The 24,274-nt window shown below is 36.8% G+C and overlaps 1 protein-coding gene across 4 annotated transcripts in view; it reads right to left on the reverse strand.

Annotated features, from left to right (window-relative positions):
* Nucleotides 1–629: 629 nt before the first annotated feature.
* The window catches only part of ARFIP1 (ARF interacting protein 1), a 42,737-nt gene continuing 19,092 nt past the window's right edge, over nt 630–24,274 (reverse strand). For 3 of the 4 annotated variants that reach the window (XM_086464086.1, XM_009959846.2, XM_009959845.2), the window contains 6 exons: nt 21,454–21,549; nt 19,860–19,969; nt 14,790–15,011; nt 11,168–11,325; nt 7,960–8,134; nt 630–1,017 (listed from right to left, as the gene is read on the reverse strand). In XM_086464086.1, coding sequence (XP_086320212.1) covers nt 862–1,017; nt 7,960–8,134; nt 11,168–11,325; nt 14,790–15,011; nt 19,860–19,969; nt 21,454–21,549 — 917 coding nt within the window. In that variant the 3' untranslated portion in view covers nt 630–861. The remainder of the gene's footprint in view (nt 1,018–7,959; nt 8,135–11,167; nt 11,326–14,789; nt 15,012–19,859; nt 19,970–21,453; nt 21,550–24,274) is intronic. The other variant, XM_086464087.1, reaches the window with a different exon arrangement.

The following is a 24,274-nucleotide window of genomic DNA, read 5'->3' on the forward strand; positions in this document are numbered from 1 at the left end:
ACACAATCTCCTTCCCCTTGTCGGGAACCGACAAACTATTATGTGAAAGAGTTCTTGGGTTATGTACACTGGTGGAAAATATCTTATAAAAAGGCACATACCTGTGATTTAAGGCTAGTACGGTATTTGTTTCATAGAGAAAGTACAATTTTAAATGAAATTAGTACATTGCATGGTTGGCCTCATTCAGCAAACCACTTGGTGCAAAGCAAAAATGTGTGCTTAGAAGCCTCAGACTGACAGTGATTCTTGCTTTAGTGTTTTTCTTTTTTTTTAACTTGTAATGGAAAGGTACATCTTTTAAAAAGGCATTTCCTGCAATTCCACCAGTCAATGAGCCATCTGCTACTGTTGCCTGATATGCAGGTATTGCATCTAGGCCTCATATTATTAATCTGCAAAATACTCTTTTAACTCTCTCCTTTTTAAAACTCATATGAAAATTACTAAAGATGTTTTCTATATTCATCTATAAAATACCAGATGTTGGTACAAATCACATAAATCTCCATTTGGAAATACTTTGACTAGCCACCAAAATGACCATAAATCACAAACATCATTTGTCAGTGCAAATCTGTAATAGTTTTGTTTCCCCTCCCTCCCTCTCCCATCCCAGTTACAGAAATAACCACCTACCTTGACATACAAAAAGAGTGCTTTATATTTGAAATGACAGAAATTGTTTGGTTACCTTAAAGTCACCCACTTTCCCACCAAATTCAGTTTTACAGTATTATAAAAGGGGAAAAAAATTAAAGCTGTCTGTGCAAGAATCACTACAACAGTCCTTCAACCCCAACCTTTTATTATCAGATTTAAAGATTTTAGGTTAACATTGGGTCCTCTTCTCTGATCTGATTACTGTTCTTCAAGCCAGGATGGGGCATCTGCTCCAGGAGTTTTCAATTTGATATGGAACTGTTTAAGTGTCTGTTCAAGCTGCTTTTGATTCCCAGCAAAGTATGCTGCAATGGCATTGTGGAACAGAACAAGCTGATTGTGCAATACCTTAACCTGCAGGCAAGGATAGAGAGAGGTTAAGAGGAGGAGACAGATGTTAACACCATCACAGGTCAGTTATTAAAAAAAAGGTGTATTTGAGATGCTCAGACTTCATACAGGTTTATTTAACAAAAGTTTAAAAATACAAATATGAAATGCAAATACAAAATTCTTCAATGTTAGAGTGACTTAGAGTTTTCATAAATTATGCTCAGCAGTCAGTCCCAACTCAGTATGCATGGACCAAAAGAAAGTCACTAAACAGCATAATGTTATCAAATATCAAACTTGATTACAAGTACTTGATTCCTTGAAATTAGATGTCAAACCTCTAAGATACCTACCTGCAGGCCAAATGGAATTCCCTGAGACAGTACATGACAAATGCATTATCTAAGTACACAGTTCATTTATCTGCCCCCCTTGCAAAGCGCTGCTGTTTTCCAGCTCACATATACCCAAGTCATATGAAACTGATATTCTTTTCCCAGCAGTATTTCTTGCCTATCTCCTATAACACAGGATTAATTGCAGTACTTGGTCAGCATCTTGACTACCACATTTGTACAAAGTAGTCATGAAACACACAGGTCAAAACTTGGGGAGAAGAGCATAAGAGCAGCTAGAGGGCATCACTGTTGTTCTCTTCCAGTCAGGTCTACGATAATAAGCTACAGCACTGATGACGTTAAACAATTTTTTATACAAATTTTCACCCCCAAAATATTACATCATCCAAGTGGAAATGTGACAACAACATAAAGGGTTTGCTTTTAGAAGTTTAGAGCACAAAAAATTGAGCAGGTACAGCCTTTTTCTTGAGCAGATTCTTTCATCATTGACATGCAAGACTTCACAGAATCCAAGCTAGGAATGCTACACACAAGTACACTCACTGTTCTAGCATATTACTAAAATGCTACAAGAGTTTCATCCACAGTTTGCAGGAACTCAAAGTCGGGTAATTAACCTACCCTCCCAGTCCAAGTTCACCAATTTCAGACCAGATTTGGCACTTTGTTAGGGTAGCTTTCAATACAAAGCTTCTGTGAACTGCCCTGAAGTCTTCTGATAATTTTATAAATTCAGGCAGGCCTAGGCTTAAGCATGTGTGCACACACACAGAGAGGCAGGAACTGACAGTGTAGAGGTAGATGATTCTGATTAAAAAGTTTTGTTTTGGTGGGGTTTTTTGAACTACCAGAGCTACCTGACTGTATGAGGTTCTATGCCCAAGCCAGATCACTGTGGTGTAAATTTCGTGATTGTTGCCAAACTGGTTGCAGAGGTTCCAGGTGTTACAACTTCTGCTTTCCTCCTTCAGAAGCTGATTGCTAAGTGAATCCCAAAAGTGATAGTGACATCTTTTATCCACAGCTTCATTCAGGTAACTTGTAAGATTAAGTTTCTAGAGAAAGACCACTTAAATTGTCTGACACTGTATAAAGAAGCCCTGCTATGAGCTCGATTATGAAGCAGAAGCCTTAAGAGAAAAGAGAAAAAGCCATAACATCTCAAATCACCTGATGTCCACCGCAAAAACAGCTGCAATCACAGCTAAGAACCGGACAAGTGGTATTCACTTAAAGCCAAGTTCGCACCTAACCTGTTTTTCCATGAAAGAATCTCAGCCTTACCCAGTCCCCATATCCAGCCATTGATTCCTGCTTCCACACTCTGGTTCACCTTAGTCCTCTGTTGGCAAAACATTAATGCAGTTATGTAGTCAGTTGGATCAGGGAACAGATCTAGATTAAAACTAACCAGCCAACAACATATTTGCTTTAACCTATATCAGTTCCCCAATCTGATTCTCTGCACAGCTGCAAAAACACTGTTGTAAACACAACAGAGAAGGCAACGGGGGCGAAGGGGGATAGAGGGCTAAGGGACCACTTTCTCCTATTTCTTTTTCAGCAAAGCCTCAAAGTGACTATTGGACTATAGTGCTAAAGGCCAGCTCTTGAGCACTGAGCTGTAGCACCTATGCCAGTAAAGAAGCATTTGAAGATTTGCCTTTCAATCAAAGAATGTTAATGGTATGTTGCTAAAATATGGGTTCTAATGTATGACTGGCATGCCTGTCAAAAAGCCATCACATTTTACAGTTGAACATCATTTAAAATAATTGTTCCTTGTTAATTAACTACATACATCTATTTGTTCCTAATTACAAGCAGAGTAAGCACTCCATAATAGACTTGGCAAACTTAAGTCCCAAAACAAAACTGAACTTTGTGGATAAGCATAAAAGATAGGCATGCCCTAAACAGAAGACTTAAGTTTCATATATAGAGCATACTATAGGTGGCATTTGGGTTTTCACATTTCCTCTGGATGCTCTTAACATTTAATTTCTTTTTAAATATTGTCCTCTTCCCCCCCGCCTCCCTCTGAACACTGTATCTTCTATGGTACAATAAGTACAGGTTTCTTTACATCCTCCTCATTCAGACTGTTTCAGCCACCTCAACGACCAAAAAGACTACCCCCATTCTAATCTTTCTGTCAGTCTGTACCTCCTCCCAACTACCACAATCCTTCCCCCTAGCTATCTTTTTTCAAAGTTATTTGGTCCAAACAGTTACATCATCTGCGTTTCCATTAGATTGCATATTGCTTTCATTTGTTGAAGCAAGCATTTAAACACCAACCTCCTGAAGCACAACTCACAAACTCACAGAGGAGCATTCAATTTCTTTCTCTACACAGAATGATATTTGACATTTCTCAGGTGCATACAGGAACAACAGGTTTTTTCCTTTCTCAAAAAGACAATGCCTTCTCAAAAATTTTTCAGTGGCAGAAATCTTCAAGCTAAGAACAATCCAACATTCTTATTAAAAAAAAAAAATTAACTATTTGTAAGCTACAGATTTTGAATTACCCAAACAAACTTCTACAGAAACAAACTTCTACACAACTCCACCAGCTGGGGATAGCACCAAAACAAATTTGCAGCAACATTAAAAAAAAACCCCACAAAACAGTTCTAACTTCAAGATCAAATGCTATAAGGAAAATGAATAGAAATTTTGTGTATCTTGGTTTGGCAGACAGAAACTTGCAATCCCAGCTTCACTGTAATGCAGCTCTCTGGACCTCTGGGGGCTTTTAACAGAACTAGTAGCAGATGAACTCTGGAGAACAGGTACAAAGACACTGCAACCACATGATGCCTTTTTCCCCCTAAACGTAGGGCCAGCTAGATTATGGCTGTTTGGTGACATCCGCAGCAACACAGACCAACCAGAGCCCACCAGCCAGTTTAACCGGCAGTGACAGCTTGAATCACCTCCCAGTTTTCCCTGCTCTCCTCATATCTCATGCTTAACCAAACATGGCACAAAACTTTTGAGTGAGAACATAACTGAGTGCATCTAGTGGAGGTACATTTATAAAAGAACACCTAGGACTCTGTTTTGACATTAATTTGTCAGGCAAAAAAATATACAATTTATTTTTTAAAAATGTTTAATATTGGTCAGACTGTAAAAACATTTATTGGGAGATAATAATTAACTGATTTATCTAATCTAAAATTAACCCTTAAATTGCTTAATTGCTTTGCAATGGCAAGGTTTCCTTGCACAATTCGGTTTTCAACACAGAAATGATAACAACTAGGCTCGAGACTACACTGTACTACACCCTGTATCAGTACATAGAAGAATTGAAGCCCAAAAGTTTACAATCTACATTAGAAAAATTATACATCTACCATATAATTTTCTTACCTAAAAAGGCTTCTCTAATCAGACTCAGAACAAATATTAATTCACATCTGGATTCAGCACCATGACGATACGTATTAATAAAGCTGATGATCAGAGATTTGCATGTTCTTGTATAGCGTAACAGGAGTCTAGCAAGGCCATGCCTTGATATAACTGCTCAAATACTAACCCTCATTTGCTTGTATGCAATAAGCCTGCAACGACACAGGATTTCTAAAACAGGCTACAAAAAGGCCCTTTGTGAGAGGCTGAATAAAACCAGTATTTTGTCCATCTGATCTTCCTTTATTTTGATGTTCTATTCTATTAAATGGGCACCAACATGGTCCTGGGGACAGACACACAAAAGTGGCAAGTTTACCAAGAACATAGTATCAGTATAACCAGTATAATTTCCTCCCTGGGACGACCGTAACAGCTTAACAATATCAAAATTGCCCTTCCACTTGGGAGTTCAGCATCATACATGGTCTTCAGTTTAAGCCATCTCCTAAACAGTGCACTAGTCCCACAGCTGCATCAGCTGTGTTACAGACACACTCATACAGCTGTACCCATTGTGCTCCTCCTGCTTTCTTCTCAACGTTAGGCACATGCTGTATTTATAGATGTTTAAATTACGATAGATCATAGCAATTATCATGTACCTTTGGAAAAAGCAGAACACCTGAGATTATTAATTCTAACTGAAATTAAAATCTACTTTCTATACTTATTGAATATGCAGCTCAAAATTAAAAGTAATGTTTATAACGGTTATACAGTTGTCTGGCAAAACAATTGTGCATTCCAGTTTCTTAATACTAGCTGCAGCACAAATATGAGGTCCAACAGGAGCTCATCTCCATTGACATTCATTTAAAAAAAAGATAAAAAAAAGGTTGACACCAGAAAAAGGAATAAAGACTTCAGATTGCTAAGAACATCATCTCTCAGATAACTACTGCCTCCCACTACACCCCAGGAAGCATTCTAAGCAAAAGAAGAACGAAAACTATCAGAGACATGCAAGTTGGAAAAAGGTGCTCCTGAAATGAAAATTTAGGATTAGGATTAAGATTACATATTGTTTATCATGGAGAATCCCATACAATAAATAGAAAACACCAAAGTAAAGCGTACCTGAGTAAAGCTCTCTGTAATTATATTTAAGCCAATATTTCACTGTAAAGGAAGTCCTTTCTATGGCTTATTTGGGAACAAAGTTACATACACCCTTTAGTAAAGGTTTTGACATCTCTAGTGTCAAAACTAAGAAATGTCAACCAGTGATAAAAAGGCTTAAGCATGTGAAAGTCCCCTCTGTATTAATCTAAAAGAAAAGGCAGGAAGGAAAAAACAATCTCTTTGAGAAACAAAATTTATAGGCTGTGGCTCCTAATAGGATGCTTGATCTAATTCAAGACTGTCACTAGGAAGACGACTTTATTAGTGTTCCCTAAATTATCTAATTAAAAAAAAAGGAAACTTTTTTGTACAAGTTGGAAATAAAATGCTTTCACTCTGAAGCTTTCCTGTCTATATAAACTGATCAAATTATTTCTGCTATATAGTTAATGCAAACCAAGAAGCAGCAGGGTAAGTGCTATTTTCAACCAATTTGAACTTAAAACATCAGAATTCCTGTACAGATATGAGCTGGAAGGATCAAACAATTTCAACAGAAGTACATATTAGTAGCAAACAATTTCCTAGAAGATGAAAACAAAGAGGGGCAGAAGAGTCAACCTAGCATAGTTTTAAAACTCAGTTCTTACGAGCATCTTCTAATTGAAGCATAAGTATCAGCATTTAGATCAGACTTCAGCTTGTTCAAGAAAATTAATTTAAATGCGAGTGGGTTTTTTCAATTTTAAAGTGAATGGGCTACAAGTTCAACAAGAACAACAAATAAAGTCAGGGCAATATCAGTTTTTAATCATCTGATGATCTGGTTCATCAGCTCTTAACGGCTATGTAATTCCAGAATCCTGGTCCTAATGCAAATGCCTACATGAAGTAACACTGCTCAGGAGCTATGTTTTTAGCATATATTGTTTTGGAAACCAAAAGGTTTGTTGATTTTCTCCACTTTTTTCTTCTCATCTGTTGACAGTTCATGCTTCTTCCCTGTCTTCCATCTTTATTCTAAGTAGCTGATGAATATATCACATACGCAGTTGCAAGAATTCAGCATAGCAATCAGTTTTAATTGGTTTAGCGTGCCCCCATGATTTTCCCTTAAAGTTTCCTCCTTCCATGCAAGGACCATGGTTTGCTGCTGTTGTCATTTGGGGCCAATCCTGTATTCTCTGGCAGGCAGTTGTTATATTCAGATCTTTAAAATATATGAATTAACTCCTACTGAAAACATCAAACGTTAGACACGGACAAACTGACAAGCTACTATCTTTTATGTAAGTTTTGATAATGTTTTCCTCCTTCTGAAAACACAGGAAATAGTCACAGATTATTATAACCATTTAATTTACTATGAGTATGAACAAAAATCAGATCTTGAAAGATCAACATTTTTACATCTAATTAGAAACAATTTAGAAGGACTTGTTTATCAAAGAAAGCACAGTTTAAAAGTGTAGTCTGTATGGCAATTCTGTTTTTGCCTAGTAGACAGAGTAAGAGGGGTAAGAATCCCATCATTAAGAGGGTATAGATGAAATAGTATGGATGGAATAAACACATACGGGGGAAAAAAAACCCTTCAAACCATTCAAGAATTAAGAAACTATAAGGACATTAATTATAGAAAGTTGTATTTCTCAGTTCAAGTTATTAGTTTAAAGAAAGCTTAAGTTTGAAGAAGCCTCTTCACAGTTCTCTCACTTTGTGCATATCCTCCATGACAGTGTTGCCAAACTCAAGTATTACTTTGAATCTTAAATCAGTAGTTACATGACTCATTTCACCATTAAATGCAATAAACTGGAAAAGTAATGCTTTTCCAAACTTGAAACCTCCCATATGAACAAGAAACTTACTGCCATAATGTTTGCTATTTGTAGCTGGAGCAGCTTGATGAGGGACTTTTAAGGCTGCCTGATCTAAAAGCATGTCCTCCAACAATACAGCAAGAACTTAGAAAATTCAGCTTATTTTCTTTGCTCGCTCTACTTCCAAATTTATACATTTTAAGATCTAACAACTAACATTATTTCTAACAAAGCAGAAACTTAAAAGGACAAAACCACTAAACTTAACACCAGAAGTTGTAGCTTACCTTATTTTCTTCCAAAAATTTCAATTTGATAGATACATCATTACGCATTTTGTCGTATTTCTCTTTATGCACTTGAAAGAGTTGTTGTGATTGCTCAATCTTTGGCAAAGTGTTTGCATCACGAGGGCCAAGATTCAGCTCTTCTAGGTCCGTTCGATAGGCATCATATTCAATTCTGAGAAGAAAGAGGAGGAAGAAAAAAATCTAAAGGCAAAGCATCTCAAAACAGACCTCAAATATAGGGTCAAGTACAACAGAAGATGAACAAAACAGTCAAGTATAGAAAAAATAAAAGAGCTGGGCAAGTTTTTTCCCCTCTCCTCCTATTCATCAAGCAAAACCACCCTCAAGTACATTGTATAAAGCGGCCTCAACAAGTACCCTCCCTCTACTATTCCTGCCTCAGCCATAGGCTCCCAACCCTCTGTTCTGTGCTGCATCCAATGGTCAGAGTCTTTCCTGAGACATCTCAGGTTATTAACCCAGATAAAGTTAGTAATTTTTTTTTTTCCCCCAGGTTATTCTTCTGCTGTTGAATCAGTTCCCTGAAGAGTTTGTATTGAGAGCAAGAGAAGCACCAAGAGCAGGACATGCCCTTTAAGCAGATGTCTGAGCAATGGGTCACTCTGACCAAACTCTGTCCCAAGGCTTTTTCAGCATGCGCTAGGCTCCTCTGTATACATTAACCGGAACAGTTTTATAGTTCTTCCACAACTCTTTTGCAAGAACTTGTCTGCCCTATGGATAACCAGGCTGCAAAAAGATGATGCATTATTTATACTCTACTGAGGGCCTATCTTATTTTCCTAGGGAAGTCAGACTCTCTGGATCAATACCACCACTGAAGGAGATAACCTTCTGTCTTTCTCTTCCCTTAAGACTAACAACCTGGTAAGTATTTAAAATAACTGCAATAAAGGTACATATCCCACTTCTAGATAAGACAGATGAAAGTATTTTCTAATTTAGTCTTGTTCTTTCCAAATTATCTATCCTGAATACTACTAGCAAAACCAGAATTGATGTTATGGTATAGGCTCTTGCCTGCAGATACCTGAAAACATTTTAATTGAACCAGCTGGTCTTCATATACCACTATCTATTAAAATAAGCTATAAACCTCCTTGATATCCTTCCATATTAGACTGTACCATTTTATTACATGAATAAAGATGAACCAGTCATACCTTCTTTCTTAATTTAATGGAAAAAAATCTAATGTCTTAAAGTATTTTTTAATACAGAACTAAGTTTGAATATTCAGTTTTGTCTTCAAAAACATTAAGTAGTTTGTTGTTTTTTTTTTTTTTTCTTTCAAGAAAGTTTAAGTTAAGCTTTCTATTCATCAACATATAGCATTTGTTAAGAGGGAAAACACCTATGGAATGTTAGTAGTTTATAGATTGTATCACTAAATTAATCTTCTGCTTTCCAGTGTTACATACAAGTCTACTGAATGCCGGATTCTTGCCAGATAAACTACTTTTATATTTTAAAACATTACTGCAAGTAGATGAGACAAATGTAGTAACATTAGTAGCCTCGTAACTTTATTCTTTCTCCTCTTAAGTAACATGTGCTCCTCTGTTCACAGTCATCTAGCACTTGACCAGGTAAAGCAACAGACAACAGCCAGAAATCACTCCAAGGTCACGGGCAGCCCTGCCCAAAGCCTCACTCTTCCTTCCATACTTCTTCATAGCATTCAAATAATGGAACTGAGCATATCAGCATGTGACAGATGCCAATTTTAATGGAACAAACCAACCTATTGCTGGCTTTTCAAATAGGCTTTCTCCCAGACATTTCTAAAACTGGAAACAAACCAGGACTAAAAACTGGTTCTAAAAATTAGCTTTTGACTTGGTGTTACTGTTCCAAAATCAAATACAATATTTTCAGAGGTACAAGGAGTAATATTCACAAAGGCTCTTCCTGATTCTCATTGCCGCTATGATTCAGGCTTTATTTGAAGGGTTTATCACTAAATTCAAAAAAGGAAACAAACTAATACAGAGTTGATAGAAGAGAGGAACAGATGAATGCTGAAGGGCAACTGGGGACAGGGAAAAAGAGGCACAGCAATGAATGTGACCTATTTTCACATTGCAAAATGATGGACTGGCTATGTAAGTGAAGAACCTTTGTAATTTATTTGCCTTCCTGAAATGGCAAAATATTTTTCTTTAATGAACAGAAAGGGAAAGCAATGAAGGTATTTCAGGAAGAATCATATATTGAAAATGACTGGCAAGAATAATTGTAGCAGACGTATTTTGTATACATTTTCAAGGGGATACCCGAAAAATATGTGAAAATTTGGTTTTAAAATACTTCAATGTCAAAAATAAAGCAATACGTTATATTCATATTAATACTGCCTTTCATGCCTTTTGAAAGTTTACCTAAGTATCAAAACATAACTACTTCACTTACTACTAGCTATTTGAACAGAAAAACTAAAAAAAAAAAATGCAGGGGGAACAACTTCAAAACTCAAGTGATTTGCAGTTTTACACCTAAAAAAAAATTACGAAAAGTTTTATGCATAAACTACATCCTTGGCAAATTAAGAGACATATACTTTATCCTCTTAAGTGAAGGAAAGTCAGAATAGAACCAAGCATTGAAAGGACCACAAGTCCCAACAATGGCAGGAAAAGGGAACCTGACTTTACAGTACTATGCCACATCCAAAAGTAACCTTCCCCAGGGCAGGAAACCCATTATCTACCACTAGATGTTACTCACTAAGCAATTTCTTAAATTTTCCCCTTTCTGGCCAAGCCTGCAACTTCTGCATAAAAACTGAAGTGTGAATTGCACATATTGTGCATCAACAGAAGCACAAGACTAAACGTTTTTCAAGCAAAGAGATTATTTGACCTATTACAAGGTAGCTGGATAAAAGGCTTAATCTTGCACTGTCATGCTGCTTAGAAAGCCACCTTAATCTAGCATGTAGGAAAAAATAGCTATACTTACTTCAAGAGCTAACAAGTAAAATTAAGTCTACAACTGAACATTGACAAAACATTTGAAGATATGCGCAATGAGGCAGTTAACTGTAAATCCTGATTGTATGAGAGCTGTGTTAGAAGGTTTTTGTCTTACAGGTTAGTCACTCAAATACAAGGACTAAGCAGATACAAAGTCTGTTTCCTGAAGATTAGTTTGTAAGGAAAATAGCTAGACACAGAATAGCTACCTGGCACTTTCATACTGTTTCACAGTCAATAATGTATCTTCAATTGTTTTGTTCACCAATGTAGTCACACTGGCAATAAAAAAGTTAATAGCCCCGAGAAGAGTTTCTCCATTTTTAGCTAGCAGTTTCTGGGTATCTGCGTTGTAGCCAAACTCCTCCTATAAACAAAGAGCAGAGAAAACAAAACTGTACATAATTTAAAATCATAACATTCATCAGCAAATATGTATATAAAAAAATACACACACACAGATGTGGCAGTTCTTTCACTTCTGTTTGGGTATGGTTATGATTAAACAGATATGATTTCAATGCAATATTCAGTTCATGGTTTTTATGAAATGTCTCTAACATCAGTAAAACAGTTTACAATTTTCTTACCACGCATGATGTTAAATCCTATTTTGTAATGTTATTTTTCCCGCACTCGGAAGTCTTGAATGTTACTTAGAAGGAAGTGCCAATGTAATCTTTACATTGTCATTCAGCAAGGTTTTAAACCAGCATCTCTCATGTGTTTGCCTAGGTAATGCTTTAATACCAAGAGACACCACTACATTACAGTAATATAAACAAATTCACAAGGGCACGCAGCATCCATTAGCTACCAAGTTTTATTCTTACATTCTGGAAAAGTGCACTGCAAAAAACCCAACACCTATCACAGTTTAATAGGCTGTAAATAACTGAAGAGCAGAACATTATAATGGACAGCAAATAAAAATTATAATGTAGCTCAGCCATAAATTTTAAAGGGACAAGGGCGAAATTATTTCCAAGGCATTTCAGTCACATTTGGATATATGTTTGTTCACGTCTTTTTGTTAACAGCAGTGTAAGCCCTGACCAAGGTTGCAAAGATTTTCCCAATGCATGGATGCCAAACGAGTCCAATTATTATATTTATGTCATCCATATGGCATCTTCATATTCTGCAGATGGGAGCTCTCACAAAAGAGTAAAATCTCTGGTTGTAATGGCCGTAAAACACACCAGGTTCATATTTAGAACTTGGTCTTTTTAGGCTTGCACACTGCCAACAACTGACTCAGAAGTGCTGTATTCTCCCAGTTTCCCTTCATCTGTCTAGAACACAAACTCCAAAGCCAAATGATATTTCATGTTAACATTAACGACTTCATGAGGGTAAGGGTAACGGGCAATGGTAAGGGAAGAATCCTCTGGAAAAGCAGGTGCAGCAGAAGTGAGGAATTTGGAGAAGAAAAAAGAAAGAGAGCTTAGGGCAAGTTTTCATGAGCTAAGCCCTGTAAACACCAGTAAAGATCAGTCACCTTTGCTTTGCACAGCTGCTTGGGTGGTAAAAAGCAGTCAGTCAAATCACTACAGCTCTTGCCGAAGTAAAAAAACCAAACAAACACACACCAAAAAACCACACCTCTTTTTCAGCTGGTTTTGCTCTAACATTGCCAGCTACACAGTAACACAAGCGCTAGCACAGGGAAGAAATAAGAGCATACAGGCAGAGACAATAGCAGTAGGACTTCCTCTTTCAGCACTGTTTAGTCCCATCTCTTTTCTCTCCTGCAGGCAGGACTGCAATTAAGTTTTCCAGCTGGTCCTCTGACCCAGATCACTGCAGACCCAAATGAGCAACACCACCATTTCAAATGAGAGAGGGGTAAGAAGGATGGGACTGCAGTACTAAGAAACATGCTAGCCCCCCAAACTGTCCTTCTACTGGTTCATACAGTTTTGTCCACGACCTCTGCAGACATCTCTCAGGAAACAAGACCAGAAATCCTTTCTGTATCAAGAATTTACGTTCAGTTCAGACTCTATGAACTGGTCAATTAAAATTGGAATTCATCGGTCTATATAATTGGAGGCACATGAGCCTGGAACCAGGAGTTATCTTTGTATCCAAAAGAGAAACAGCAAAACATTCACATTAAGTAATACCTCTGCAGATACCACATTGAGATCTCATTTTGTATGTATAAAATAAGAAATATTACCTTAAGGAGTGGTGTGGGGTTTGGTTTTGCTTTTTAAACTTATATACTGTTATCACATTAAAGATTAAAGACTGTTTAGAAATGTTACTTTTAGTCTTGCACAAGTTTCAGAGGCAACAATGCTATTCAAACACCCAAGAAGAATAGGCCAGGCTACAGATGGTAATACAGTACAGATTAATCAAAGGGGAAACACAAAGAGGAAAGAGACAAACATCAGGCAAGTCTCCAAGAGGCAAAGGTTAGATAATTTTTATTACTGCAGCAAAAGCCTTTATTTGATTTTCATCAACAGCCCCATTCAATAATCTACACAGGAGATGAATGACTGAAATTCCAAGACCAGTACAAGATGCTGAAAGAACCTGGAAGAACAGTATTCTCACTAGAAGTTACAAGCTATTCGTGGAGAACAAAAAAATACCCAACCAAAACCCACCACAAACAAAAAAAACCCCATTCATTAAACAAGAGCACAACGCCAGATTTAATCCAAGTTTCAGCACATACTTCACAACAATCACTAAATTCTGCCACAAACCACATTGCCCCTATTTGTGTCAAGAGTAAACTGATTATTAAAAACGTCTTCCTTTAGCAGATTATTTAATTTCTCATCTGCTAAGAGTGCCCTACTTTCACAGATTTTCATCTGTCAGACTGTAATACTAAAAACTCCTGTACTGCAGTGCAGGAGGTCTTGATTTTTTTTCAGCTACCTATCAGTTAAGGTTCCTCTGTGCAAGCAAGAACTCCACCTCCTTCCTTAAAACTCAATGGGAATAGACAATCATGAAAACAGAAAAATAAACAGAGAGGTTTTAAATTTAATAATCACAAAGATAATTTGGGCTGTTTCAGCAGCTATGTTTTCAGGAATTATGCCCCTTAATACTGGTTTTCCAAAAGATCAGTAGCAGTATCAAATTGCTTTAACTTTGGAAGTACAGAAAAATCAATGTAGAAGCAAGCCAGCTACTCCATTTTGCACACAACATCTACCTTCTCTCTCTTTACAGCAGAGTGTTTGATCATCTGCAATGAAAAGCGCCAGTGCTACGTAAACTTCTAAACCAAGGAATCATAACAATGTAAATGCAGATATCTAAAGATTGCTTCTCTTGCTCAGAAACTCCAAACAATGTAAGAATACAGATTAGTCCTATTAGTAGCAAAATTCCCATTAAAAAAAGGACTTTGAGATGACATCTCAATGCTTAAACATGCTACAGAAAAATAGTTCACTCAAATTCAATGTGCACAAGTGAAGTAATGTGCCCTATTCTACTCACTCCCAGGCATATTCCCCAAAGACATACTGTAATTGAAATGACGTAACACTCTGGAACACTTTGATGACATTTCATTAGAAGCAAAATTAATAGTAAAACGCATTTTCTATACAAAGGAAAGTTGTCAGTTCTTGAGACAAATATTTAAGAAACAATAAAGAACTAAAGTAATTTAAATAATTTCCTATAGTTTTAAGAGAATTACATAAGCTTTTAAGCGAAAAAGCACATAATAATATATTGTTAACTATAACATTTAGAAAAGTAGCTGCTAACCAAAATATACCCCGCACAAGTCAACTAGGCTTATCTTCATCTCTGCCATTTTATTTTTTAACGCTATAAAAGTCTTACATGAAGTTCCAATGATTTCAAACTCAGGTCAGCAAATGCATCTCCAAGTTGCCTTTGGGTATGTACCATCTGGAAGAGTTGTGTGGACAGTGTCTGTGCCAGTCTCAAGATATTTTCATACTTTTTTTTGTTATCTCTCAGTATATCTATTTGAGCTTCTAGTTCCAGATCTACTGTTCTTGAGCCACGACCCAATTTTTCAGAGATGATCTGACGTGTACACTGGGGAAAAAAAATGTACATTATAAAGAATCAAGTATATTCAAGACAACACAGCATACACCCATTTTCAGCTTCAAGGGACATATAATTACACACAATTCTTTCACAATCACCCCTCCCAATATAAGTTTGCACAACAAACTGAAAAAACAACACACTCTTTAGAAGTTTATCAGGACTCAGCAAGAACAGTTGGACAAGTCTCAACTCCTACTAAGATGAATATTCAAGTTAGCAAATCAAGAGCATAACTAATTGTTTCTCAAGTAAAAGAACACTTATCTCTTTTTAGGTTTGGTGAATCTCATTAAGTTAAAAGCAGCTGTTTAGCCCACTGCATTAAACTTAGTTAATGGGAGCATTACTAGTTCTGCATAAAAATATCTAGTCAGTGATCTCCTGGGCTTTGTCTACTAACCATCCAATTCCAGATCATTCATGTTACGTTTTCCAAAAATGTTACTTTGGGGGTTTTAGGGAGGGAGGTAAGGAGGCAGTGTTTTTCAGCATGTTTTTTAATACTGACTGGGAAACTGGGAATTCCTACTGAGAAATACGGAAAACTATTAAAATGTATTTCTCACTATTTACACATCTACAAAATGGAGCTGACTGTCTCAAAGACTTACTCTTTCTTCTCTGTCACAAGTCAAATTCTTAACAGATTTGCAGTTCACTAACACAGTGAGCAGAAAACCTGCTCTAACAAGGCTGTAGACACCTTCACCCAGTCAATGGCTGTGACAGCTCAGGCTGCTACCACATTCCACTTATCTGTGACACCTTCTCTGCCAGAGATTTAAGCCCAACTTGGCAGTGAGCCTCCCAACATGCATGTTGGGGTCCCCCTTGACTGAGACACAGGAGAAGCCATTCGCAGAGCAGATGTGTAGCAAAGCCATACCATTTCTTTATGGAAAGCAGGAATTATTTACTGTTATAGTAAGTTACTTGAAGTCAATCAGTGGTCCCAAGAGGTGAAGAGATAACCAAGTTACACATATGAAAAATTACTGTTAGAAATAGAATTACAAGGAAACAAAATTGGTAGTCAAGGACACAACTACTCTGAAGGGACTTAAACTAAGTGCAAAGCTGCTGTTTTGTTAGGTGAAATAATGCCCAAGTCTATCTTGTATCACATTCCCCAAACACATTACAGCACAGGATTTCCCAGGGTTTCCAAACTCAAGGACTTCAGTTTAATCCAGTCTTTACTTACACCCAAAGCAGATACATATTTAACCTGCTAGAACTTTTACGTCCTTTCTAAATTTAATAGACAAATACAGGAAAGACTCAAGAATGATCAAGCAGAATGAGCTGGTCAACTCATAAGCTTTAGATTGAAAGGTACAGGCTATTTGAGCTACTTCATTAGATTCAACCAATTAACAAGAAAGAGCACAGCTAATCTAGGAGACATCTGCCTGTCAAGAATCAGAAATTTGAGTGTAACAAATCATATCAACACAGAATACGACTTTACTACCAGTCTGCAACAGAAATTGCAAAATAAATTGCAAAACACAGCTTAGCAACGAGTGTGGTCGGAGCATAAATAAGCATTTCACTAGGAAGCAGGGAATTGATGGACAAATTTTGGCTACTTTCCAAAAAAGCTGAGACACACACACCCCTAAGGAAATGCAAGAGCAAAATCTGAATCATGAGGCACAAAATTTTTGGAAGCAAGATTAAACTACAAAGGAAGAAATTATTTTCAACCAATGACTGTTTGCTTCAGAAGTTACAGCAAACCACCTAAAAAATGCCAGCAGTGACAAGTGAGGAAAAACTAGTAACTGGAAAGACTTACACTGCATACCTAGTTAAACTGAGATGTAACTAAAGTTGAACACAGACTGAACAACAGTAGCTGAGAAAGAGGCACCTATCCATTTTGATTTACTCTGTTTCTAAGCAGACTAGTACAGACACACAAGTTGCTGTACATTCTCACTAGCAAACAAACAAAATTCCACATATTAATTCCATTTTGCTTTGTTCTAAGAGTATCTATAAAGAACACCGTCCTGAGTAAGACCACGCTCCTGAAAAAGAAGTCACACAAGCCAAAGCAAGAAACAAAACTCTCTCAAAGAAAAAAACCCCACCAAAATAGAGTTAAGAGAAATATATTTTAAATTGCATATGTTAAAAGACGAACAGAGACATTACTGGACAAGTCTCTGAAATAAGTGTTCCACTAGTAGCCCAATATTAAAGAGAGGCTTGTAAAACAGGTTTATTGATTTTTTTCCTCAAAGTTTAAGAAGTGGTATGAAAATCAAAAAAGATAAGCTTTTTATTAAAATCATTGAGTGTCAAGAAGAGTCTCAATTTTCTCGTGCCTATGTCTACACTGAACTGAAAACAACTTTCTCATCCAAAGGGGGAGTCAGTGGAAGGGGAAAGAACACAAAAAGCTCTTGCCACTAGATTATGGAAAGAAGGGCAATTTCTTTTTATGCTAACTCATGATTACTAGGGAGCATAAGATTGGAGATAGTGAAGAGGGTCAGTAGCTGCAAAAGCAACAGAATTATCTTACAAGTTAAAATTAGGGGAAAAAGTTAAATACAGTCTATGAAAATTCATAGTTAGGCTAGACAGAAGAGCTGCTTTAACCTCCTGCAATTTTTCAAGTGGGAACAGTTTCTTAAAACTGAAATAAAAGCAGGAGATAAAAGCAATTGTCTCTCATTCACAGAAACGCATGGGACAAAAAGCAAGGTACTCAAAATATATGCAGGCATACTTAATCATCTCTTCACAGATGGGTACAACTTCCGAATGTATCCAATAATTTAGATTTCACAACTCCTAACATGGACACTGCGACCAAGGAACTACTCATGTCAGACTCCTAAAGAACCTCCTGAAAGCAAGTTTCACCACTAACTCCACTTGCAGATGAATGCCTGGTACATTGAATAGCAAGGAGTTCGGCTCAGAGAGGGGTTCAACTGCTGACTTCTCTCCACTAACCACTCACTCCTGCCTTTTATTTCTGCATCTTCTAACTATCATCACTTAGCTATTATCAGATAAGGAGGAGACTTCTTCCCACGACTTTCCTAATGGGAACCAAAGCAAGCCAGTATGTCCAGAAACTGAAGGACAGTTCCTTAATCAAATTAAATACTCTGTTTTGTTTGTAGCCTACATACAAAGTGTTTTCAAATGTATGGCAGCTCCGGGGACATTTGCATAATGCTCCCTCACTTCAGAATTAATTAATAAACTCTCTCTGAACAATGCTATTCCTCAACAAAAGCCACAGAAGAAGTCATCATGGGACTCTAGAAAGATCATAACTGACCTATCTCCTTTGGCACATTTGGGAACAACTTCAAGCTTACAGATTTCAAGAAAACAGATTCATTTAGTTTTCTGAAAGTGCTAGTATTTACTTGCTATGCCATAACTGGTGGGATTCTGGATTTCAGGGAGAGGGAGGTTCAAACCAAGAAAGAAACCTAGAAAAACCAGACTTTGCAAAGACTAACACCAAATAATGTTCTAAATGAGGATCTGAGACTTTTCCCAGCATTTTTCACTAGTCTCTGGCTACTGCATCATGTAAGTGGGTTTGCAATCATTCGGCGATGGAGACGGGGATTTGTTTTGTTCTGTTTTCTAAATCAAGGCACCAAAAAAAGAGAATAAGGTCAAGTCCTCTCCTATTTAGTTGTGGTATAGCTGTTTCAATCTCAAGAGTCAATGTTTCTTAGACAGAGGATTTTAAAGAATGGCTTCAGCCGAGTAGCACATATTCTGATTGGAACACAGCACGATCCAGGAGCAGCTGAAAGACTTTTGCAGTTGCTACAAGATTGAGATTACAAGAAAAGCAGAAATTCTAAAAGCCATTTAACTAGCCATAAAAAGATGCAAACTTCCAATTCTAACACAAAGAACAGCATAAGCATTTACTAGTGGGTAGAATGTCTCCATCCCTGCTTCCCATTCTCACTGGGGAAGAGTCCTTGTCTGGACTTAGGAACACTGGAGGGATTCAGACCTGTGTTTTACAAGGGAAGTTTTTTTCCACAGATTCTTCATTCCTTCAGAGTTTGATGTAGATCCCACTGATGCACAACCTACCTGTCCACACCTCTGACATTTAAGTTGCAGGCATAACAAAAAGATATTTTTCAAAACTAGTCTTTGTTTAAAACTCCTGACAGTAACATATTCCATGATAATTGTTCCTTACCTCATGGCTTTTTAATGAGAGTCACTTCTGGCAAACTGGTGTGCTTTAAGCACCTTTTCTTTATTCTGTTGTTATTATTTTACTTTCATCAAATCCCAACTGATCACAAAGAAGCACTATACAAAAGTAAGCCATACACAAATCAAAGCAACAATTCTAACACTAAGAAAAAACGACCAGTCAAGGCAGAACAAAAAAAATCAGAACAGTGATTAACAAGTACAGAACTTCTAGATGGGCCTGACTTTTTCCCATCAATTAAAATTTTACTGTATCAGTAATCACCTCAGAGATCGCAAAAGATTTAGTTACAAGTATTAGTGCTGAAATCTGTACATTCTGTATATTGAAGGGCACATTAGAAACAGAACATTCTTTACCTTGTTAAATCAATAACACCTATGAAAGACTCTCCATTTACACCCAGGGATTCTAAGAGGCTTACAAAGAATGCTACACTTGGAAGAACACTAAGCCTTCCCTAGGATTCTTGCTTATTTGCACGGCAACACGGCCACAACAGATTACTTTCATACAGTAGCACAATACTTTTAAAGCTGGAGTCCAATCTAGTGGCAAACTAATTTCTAGAATACATACACATGCACAAATATATGGCTGCATACCTTGTAAGTGTTTAGGCTCCACTTTCTCACCAATTCCAATTTTTCCATTGCTGGATTCTTTATTTCATCTGCTAACACAACAGGTCCGCTCTTCTGCTGAGCTCTTCCCCCTATGTCAGACACAAAGCAAATCTTCGAGGCCTTGTTTTTGGTTTTGGTTTTTGGTGTGTTTTTTTTTTCTTTTAAGGGATTAATAGCAGGTATGGAAGATTTGTGCAATTGCACATGCAAAGGCAGAGCAAGGGGACAGTAGGAACTTAAGAAGAATATGCAGATTTTCAAAACCAATTCCAGAAAGAAAGAATTATTTTAAAACCAATATAAAGTGCATCTGTATCTCAGCATTTCATATAATAGGCTGAATAAAGCTTACCTGAATGCATGGAGTTTTACTAACCAACATTAAAACAGCTTTTGAGATGTGTTCATTACTTAATCTATGTTTTAAAATTCTAACAATTGAACACCCTTTTGGATTTAGCCAATCTAAAAGTCTGTTTACAACCTGCAGACCATTACATGAAAATTATTGGCATAGAAAAACTGTTGTCACAGAGTATAATTAACAAATTTCAAACCAGATTTTTTTATCTTTTCCCATGAACATCATCCTTTTCAGAAGACGTGTTCAGCCAATATTTATCTTATTTATTTCAGCTTTATTAGCTCATTGTATTAGGAATAATTAATTCTACAAACCACCAGTAAAAACACAGCAACAAAGAAAAGATTTAAAGCAACAAATTAAAATATCTAGGGCAAATCACCACACATTAATTGCCAATATCTAGCATTTTCAAGCTATTATAAGATATCACATGAATTCTAAGTTTTAATTTTGCAAAAATATTTCCTAGTGTCCTAAATAGTAACAACTGTAAAACATTACCACTTTTTAAGCAACATTTTTATTTATTCATATACAATTTGGACTACTCCTGCTTAATCCCTACTGCTGCTTACAGTCACCTTAGCCTTGCCAGATTATTTATGTAAATCAAGAGTTTGGAAAAAAGTCTATACAGATGCCTCAAGATACTCCTTCAGCATCAAGCTCTACTATGTTCTTTACGTCTTCAAAATGCTGTGCAAACATTAAGTAATTAATCCTCTCAACACCCTTATGAGGTAACTGAATAGTTTTTCTCCTTTTATATAGGAGGAAACAGACAAAGATGTTAAGTAATTTGCCCATAGGCACAAAATGAGTCAAGTGGCAAAGCCTAGTTTGGGTGTTGTGAATTCCTTGTGGTCACCTCATATTCTATTCTACTGGCATATGTGATCATTTTGGCAAAAAATGCCCAAAGTTTCAGCTTTAACCTAAATAAAAGACTTTGGTTACTCCCATTTTAGCTACTGTTTCTTATTACTAATATTTGGTAATTATTTTTTAAATTTTATAGAGCAAAAAGCAGCATAAGAAAGGAAAGCAGGGGTTACTTTGTAAACTGTTAAAAAAACAGAAATGAGAACCACCAAAAAATCCCCAAAAGTTTTATTTCCAACTAACAGTAAATCAAATTTAGAGACATGGAGGAGTTAGTACAGTGTCAGCAGAGTCAAGGGCGTTATCCATTCAGTGCTATGATACCTGTGGGAATAATTAAATCACAACCTTGTCCAGCCAGTCTGCTAGCTGCTGCACTGCTAGGAGATATAATAGATGATTTGGGTGATGCTGAAGAACCTGAAAAGGGGACATATTTAACCATGAAAATCCATCATCTTCCCTTAGAAGGCAACGTGCACTTTTACACAGATAGTGTTTTTTCAGAACAAAGAAACATTTGCTTCAGCAACACACTAAATAGAAGCATTCACAGAAAAGTTGCTGGAATTTCTGATGGAAATGCTTTTTCAGAGGTGCAGCTTCTCATGTGAACTACTCCAAGTTTTCGTGATTTAATCTTTTTCTCTAGGTCATGATGCCAAACTTTTTTTTTGTAAGAATAATCAAAATATAACCAACAGCTTCATCAGTAAAGTATACACTATCAACACAGAACTCCATGAAAGATTGTTATAAAGAGCTTCCACAGCTGAAACTTCCTTTTTCAGGTCTAAGTAGATTTCACTCTGCGGTGTCACTGAACGGTACTCACAGCATTAAGCAGTGAAGTAAGCTCTGAAATCTGTGCCAATTTCAGATATACTTGATTAACATCTGCTCCTAAGTCTGTGTAAACACACAGCAATAAGCTATCCTGAAGATCATACCAGCCATTAGCTGTTCAGGTGTGTAATCTCCTTCCCAAAAGAAAGATTTTACATCACTTGCTTGTTCTCCTTAAAGAAACCAACTCAAACTTTAAATGACCTGCACTGTGTGTGTTCTCTAAGCTGTTTTAGGATTACACTTCTCAGAACTTTGCTACTCTTTCATATCACATAAACTTGAAGTGGCATTCTTATGAAACTGCTAGGATTTAAAACCCAAGCAAATTAGCTTCTCTGTGGTGACGAGTAACCATAATATCAAGGTGGGGGGTGGGGTGAGGTGGTGGAGTTTTATTGCTTTTGCTGAGAAATTCTGAGATACTTCAGGACTGACAGTGTTGGGGGGGGGGGGGGGGGGGGGGAGGAAATCAAACCTAAACTTTAGCAGTTTCAACAAAATTTAGTTATCAGTAACACCAAAAATATCACTCAACATAACTGAGCCAACAATCAGCTTTTGCCTTTTCAACATACTACAGAGTGCTACTAACACAGGATACGTGAATCCCATGATTTGGACCCAACGAACAGAAAAGATGAGACTGAAAGATAGCTCACTTGCTGTGTCCTTCTGCAGCCATACATTGCATAAGAGCTGCAACTGGATTCATCCAGGCGTAAAAGTTTGACTACAAGATCCTGCTAAAGGCGTAAAGACTGAATCACTTCAGCGAGCGAGCCAAGACAAGCAATTAAAAATCCTTATCATTTGACAGTATTAAAGCAGCTTTATGCATTCTTCATCATTCAACATCCCCCAAATGCTAAAAACCCTTCCCTTCCAGGATAGTCTACTTTGCATTCAAAAATGAGGCACTAATAATGACACTGAAACAGAAAACAGTTTTTAGAACTAGCGCAATCATTCTACTTTTATCCATAGTTTCATAAGAAGCCTTGGTTTCTACTACTTCTCTCTCTCTCTCTCTCTGACTTGGTTCGAGCATTAGAAAAAAATCTGAAGAAAACATCCTTCGAGGAAAACAGTGACATCTAAAGTTAAAAATTACACATCCAAAGCTCATAATTTCTGTACCTAACTTTCTACAGAACATTTGGATTTCAAACATATTAGCGTAGCTTGAAACACATCTTAGATATTTTTTCCCTTACAGGCTAATGCACTTAGCTGCAACAGTTATCCTGCTAATAGAATACAAAAAGGCAAGAATGCTGAGCAGTTTGCCACCTGCCCAGTTTTTAGCTGAATATTTTGCTAATTTCAAAGACTTAAAGAAACCACAGCATTCACTTTGTAATATATGTAAAGTACAGCATGTAAATCACTGTTTTCATAAGCACAAAATTTTACCAAACAGGAAATGAAGCAAAATGTAAATTAAATCTATGACTACAAAGAGACTTAATTTCTCAACTGCTCATTTGAGATCATTTCAAACCTTTCAAATTCAGAAATTGCTGAAGTTACACAATTCATTAAAATATCCCTTTCACATACTGTATCGTGGCACTATTGCTTTAGACAGATGGGAAACGCTGGCTTGTCATCACTTTGTATTTCTCATTGTTTAATACTAGCTTAGATTCTCTAAAGTATACATTAATACTTGCATAGTGAATTAAATATTAATTGACTAAAGTCCTTCTGCTATAAACAACCACAACTCTGTGCTGAGAAAATATGAGAACAGGCACTTTTTCATTAAGTAGTACCTGGAAAAAGAGACCCAAAGCATTATCACTCCTAACAACAATACATTAAAGTAACAGATGCACTATAACAAAAAAAAACACAACAGACACAAGTCTCACGGGAAATAAAGAATTCCACTCATTAATCCGCTCCAGGTAAGTGAACTGTGTGTCAAGAAATAAATAACTGTCCAGTTATGTTTCAGATCAGGACAACACCTGCAACATTTAAAGAAAACTTCAGTGCAGTGTAATGGTAAAATTCTTCAGTCTGACACCATTTCAAAGTGTTCAAGCACCTCTCTTCCTGTAAACACAGAGCAATTTAGCACTAAGTAGCTTCCACTAGTCCCTTGACAGACACTACAAGTGTGGCATATATTCTCTATTTTAACAACCCAGCTACCAGAGAACATAAACAGGCTGTCACTAATGCACATCTCAATGTATACATTTACATTGAAATGCTCAAAGCAGCAACAGAACATTGTATTCCTGACCATACGAAAATATACCTGAAGATTTTAAATTGAGAAATAAAG

This window comes from Leptosomus discolor, chromosome 4 (assembly GCF_034619465.1).
Source record: "Leptosomus discolor isolate bLepDis1 chromosome 4, bLepDis1.hap2, whole genome shotgun sequence".
NCBI classification, from domain to species: Eukaryota; Metazoa; Chordata; class Aves; order Leptosomiformes; family Leptosomidae; genus Leptosomus; species Leptosomus discolor.